We start from the raw sequence: 3207 nt of genomic DNA, 5'->3' as shown, positions 1-3207 counted from the left end.
ACGCAACATGAATGAATGGAATTTACCTCCATGATTTTACTGTATTGATGTACGGGTATATATACAAGAGAAAGAGAATAAAAAAGGAATGAAGTTTCCTACTCTATGGTTCCTTTCGAATTTGCTCCTGCACGGTATGTGTTTGTGATAAGGTCTCCTCATGTGTAGCAGAGTCTGAAACAGAGGTGGTATATATTGTAATACGCCCCTTCGAATCCAAAGGTGTATCTAAAACATTGAGACTCGACTTGAACCGAAGAAACTTGTTAGCCACCAATGGTTTTGCTAAGACATCCTCAATTTGATCATTGGAGCTAATGAAAGAAACATTGAGTTTTTGGCAGCCACCCTATCTCAAACAAAATGAAAATCAATATCCATGTGTTTTGTTCTTGAGTGATAGATAGGGTTAGCTGAAAGGTAAGTCGCCCCTAGGTTGTCACACCATAAAGTGGGGGCTTGAGGAAGCTTGATGCCAAGTTCACACAACACAGTCTATAACCAAATGAGTTCAGCTGCTGAGGAAGCTATCGACTTGTATTCAACTTCCGTTGACGACCTAGCAACAGTTTCTTGTTTTTTTGAGCACTAAGAGATGAGATGTTTGCCAAGGTAGATGCAAAACCCTCCTATAGAGCGGCGATCATCTGGACAGCCCTCCCAATCAGCATCCGAGTAGGCTTGAAGTGTAAGACTTGAGTTTGAAGCAAAAAACAGACCATTATTGATGGTGGCTTTTAAGTATCTGAGAATGCGCTTCACAGCACTCCAATGAGAGGCTTTGGGGGAGTGCATAAATTGGCAAACCTTGTTGATAGAGTAAGAGATGTTTGGTCTTGTTATCGAGAAGTATTGCAAACCTCCCACAATGCTACAATATAGTGTAACATCCTCAAAGTCTGGGGTATCAAATTTTGACAGTTTGAGAGAGACAGCCATTGGTGAGGTCATGGGTTTAGCATGAAGCATATTGCTTCTGCTGAGAAGGTGTTTGATGTATTTTCTTTGAGATAAAACAAGTCCACCAGCAGTGTAATCAACTTCAATACCCAAGAAGAAAGACAAAGAGCCTAGATCTTTTACTGGAAAGGCAAGTCCTAAATCAGAAATGAGATTAGTGATGGCTGACTGTTTTGAGGATGTTATGACTATATCATCCACATATATGAGCAAATACATATGAATATCATTATAATTGAGAATAAGTAGTGAGAGGTCTGCTTTAGAGGCAATAAAACTATAGTTAAGGAGCCAGGAACTTAACTGAGCAAATCACGCTCGTGGTGCTTGCTTAAGCCCATAGATAGCTTTCTGAAGCTTGCAAACGTGGGTAGGCTGAGAGGGATCCACAAATCCTTGTGGTTGCTGCATATAGACATCATCATTAAGCACACCATGTAAAAAAGCATTTTCAATGTTTATTTGATGTAAGGACCAGCCACGAGAGACAGTTATGGATAGAATTAACCGAATGGTTGAAGGCTTCACTACTGGGCTGAAGGTGTCATGAAAATTAACACCTGGTTGTTGGTGAAAACCTTTAGCAACGAGACGTATTTTCCATCTCTCAAAAGAACCATCAGCAAGGGTCTTGGTGCGAAAAACCCAACGGCAGCCCAGTACGTTGGTGTGAGGTACAGGAGGTGCCAAGGTCCATGTGTGATTTCGAATGAGAGCATCATGTTCCTTGACCATGGCTTCCATCCATTCTTTGTGTTTAACAGCTTCAGAGAAACTTGATGGATCACCCGGTACACCTGCAGAGACAATGAAACAATTTCGAGTAGGATATAGCATGGTTCCATCATTAAAACTTAGAGGACGTGAGGAATTTGTATGGGATTGAGTGATGATAGGTGAGCATGGTGGGATAAGGCACTGATTGGGATTGTGTGAAATAGGGGAGGGTTTGGGAGAAGGGTTAGAGGAAGGAGATGAAGATTGTGGGTTTAATGGGCTAGAGATAGAAGGGGAATGAGCTGGATCATTGTTGAAGACAGCAAGTGGGCTTTGCGTGCTCAGATGTGGGCCTAAAATGGAGGGAGAAAGAATGGGTAAGGCGATTGGCTGGGAGGGGGATAGTGCAGATGGTGATTTGGGTCGTGTTTTGGATAGGGGAAAAGAATTTTCATTGAATATTACATCATGGGAAATGTACATGCGATTATTTTTTAAATCAAGACACTTGTAGCCTTTATGGACTGGGCTATAACCTACGAAAAGGCATGATGTAGACCGGAAATTTAATTTGTGAGAAGAATATGGTCGGAGATTGGGCCAATATTCACACCCAAAACTTTAAGGAATTTGTAGTCGGGTTCTTCATGATAGACCAAAGAATAGAAAGATTTGTTATGTAAAACCGAAGTGGATAAGAGATTAATTAGGAATACCACAGTTTCAAAGGCTTCGACCTAATAAGAGAATGGAAGTGAGGAGTGGGCTAGGAGTGCAAGGCCCGTTTCTACAATATGACGATACTTTCGTTCAACGAGGCCGTTTTGTTGGTGCGTGTGAGGACATGAAAATCTGTGAGTGATGCCGAGTTGATTGCATAAAGGGGTGAGATGTTTAAATTCACATCCCCCATCGGTTTGTAAGCTAATGAGTTTTGTATTTATTAGATTGTAATATTACTTATTTACATTCTTTACATGTGTAGTGTATGTTTATTTTATTCTTTTGTATACAGTACCTTAGTGAAATATAAAATGTATAAATAGGAGACTTCAAGTCTTGTACAGATACGGATATTATTTTTCTAATGCAATGAATGACATTCAGTGGAAAGAAGAGACTTTAATATGGTATCAGTAGAATTTTTTTCCGCAATTACCCTTACTTTCCCTTTCGTGTTTCCAGCTTGTTTCCCTTTCGTGTTTCCAGCGTGTTTGCAGTCTTTCTTTTCTTCTGCGATTTTCTCTGTTTCTCACGTCCTTCCTATGCGATTTCATCTCTTGATTTCGTTCGATTTTTTTTTTGTTTGGCTCCTGATCTTGTTGCTGTGTGAATTTGATTTCAATTTCATTTCCTTGATTTTGATTTTTTTTTTCCTCAATCATAAACCCTAGAATCATGCCTGAGACAGATTCATCCTCTTTTTCCCCTCCCGTTCTCAATGTAGAAGCCGATCCTCGCAATCCTTTCTATCTAATGACTGCAGATCATCCTAGTGTGCTTCTCGTCAGTGAGAAACTCCACACAAGC

At 40.3% G+C, this 3207-nt stretch overlaps 1 protein-coding gene across 1 annotated transcript; it reads right to left on the bottom strand.

Moving 5' to 3' along the window:
- Positions 1-588: 588 nt before the first annotated feature.
- On the bottom strand, positions 589-1179 carry LOC122293831 (uncharacterized mitochondrial protein AtMg00810-like). The gene has a single exon (XM_043102284.1). It carries the CDS (start codon positions 1177-1179, stop codon positions 589-591), a length of 591 nt encoding a protein of 196 aa, XP_042958218.1.
- Between the last annotated feature and the right edge of the window lie 2028 nt (positions 1180-3207).

This window comes from Carya illinoinensis, chromosome 14 (genome assembly GCF_018687715.1).
Source record: "Carya illinoinensis cultivar Pawnee chromosome 14, C.illinoinensisPawnee_v1, whole genome shotgun sequence".
Classification (NCBI taxonomy): Eukaryota; Viridiplantae; Streptophyta; class Magnoliopsida; order Fagales; family Juglandaceae; genus Carya; species Carya illinoinensis.
The sequence above is the reverse complement of the archived record's forward strand: the minus strand, read 5'-3'. Positions and strand labels throughout refer to the sequence as shown.

Coding starts and splice junctions, on each gene's coding strand:
- LOC122293831 (XM_043102284.1), bottom strand. CDS start 1,179: ATGTATTTGCTCATATATGTGGATGATATAGTCATAACATCCTCAAAA.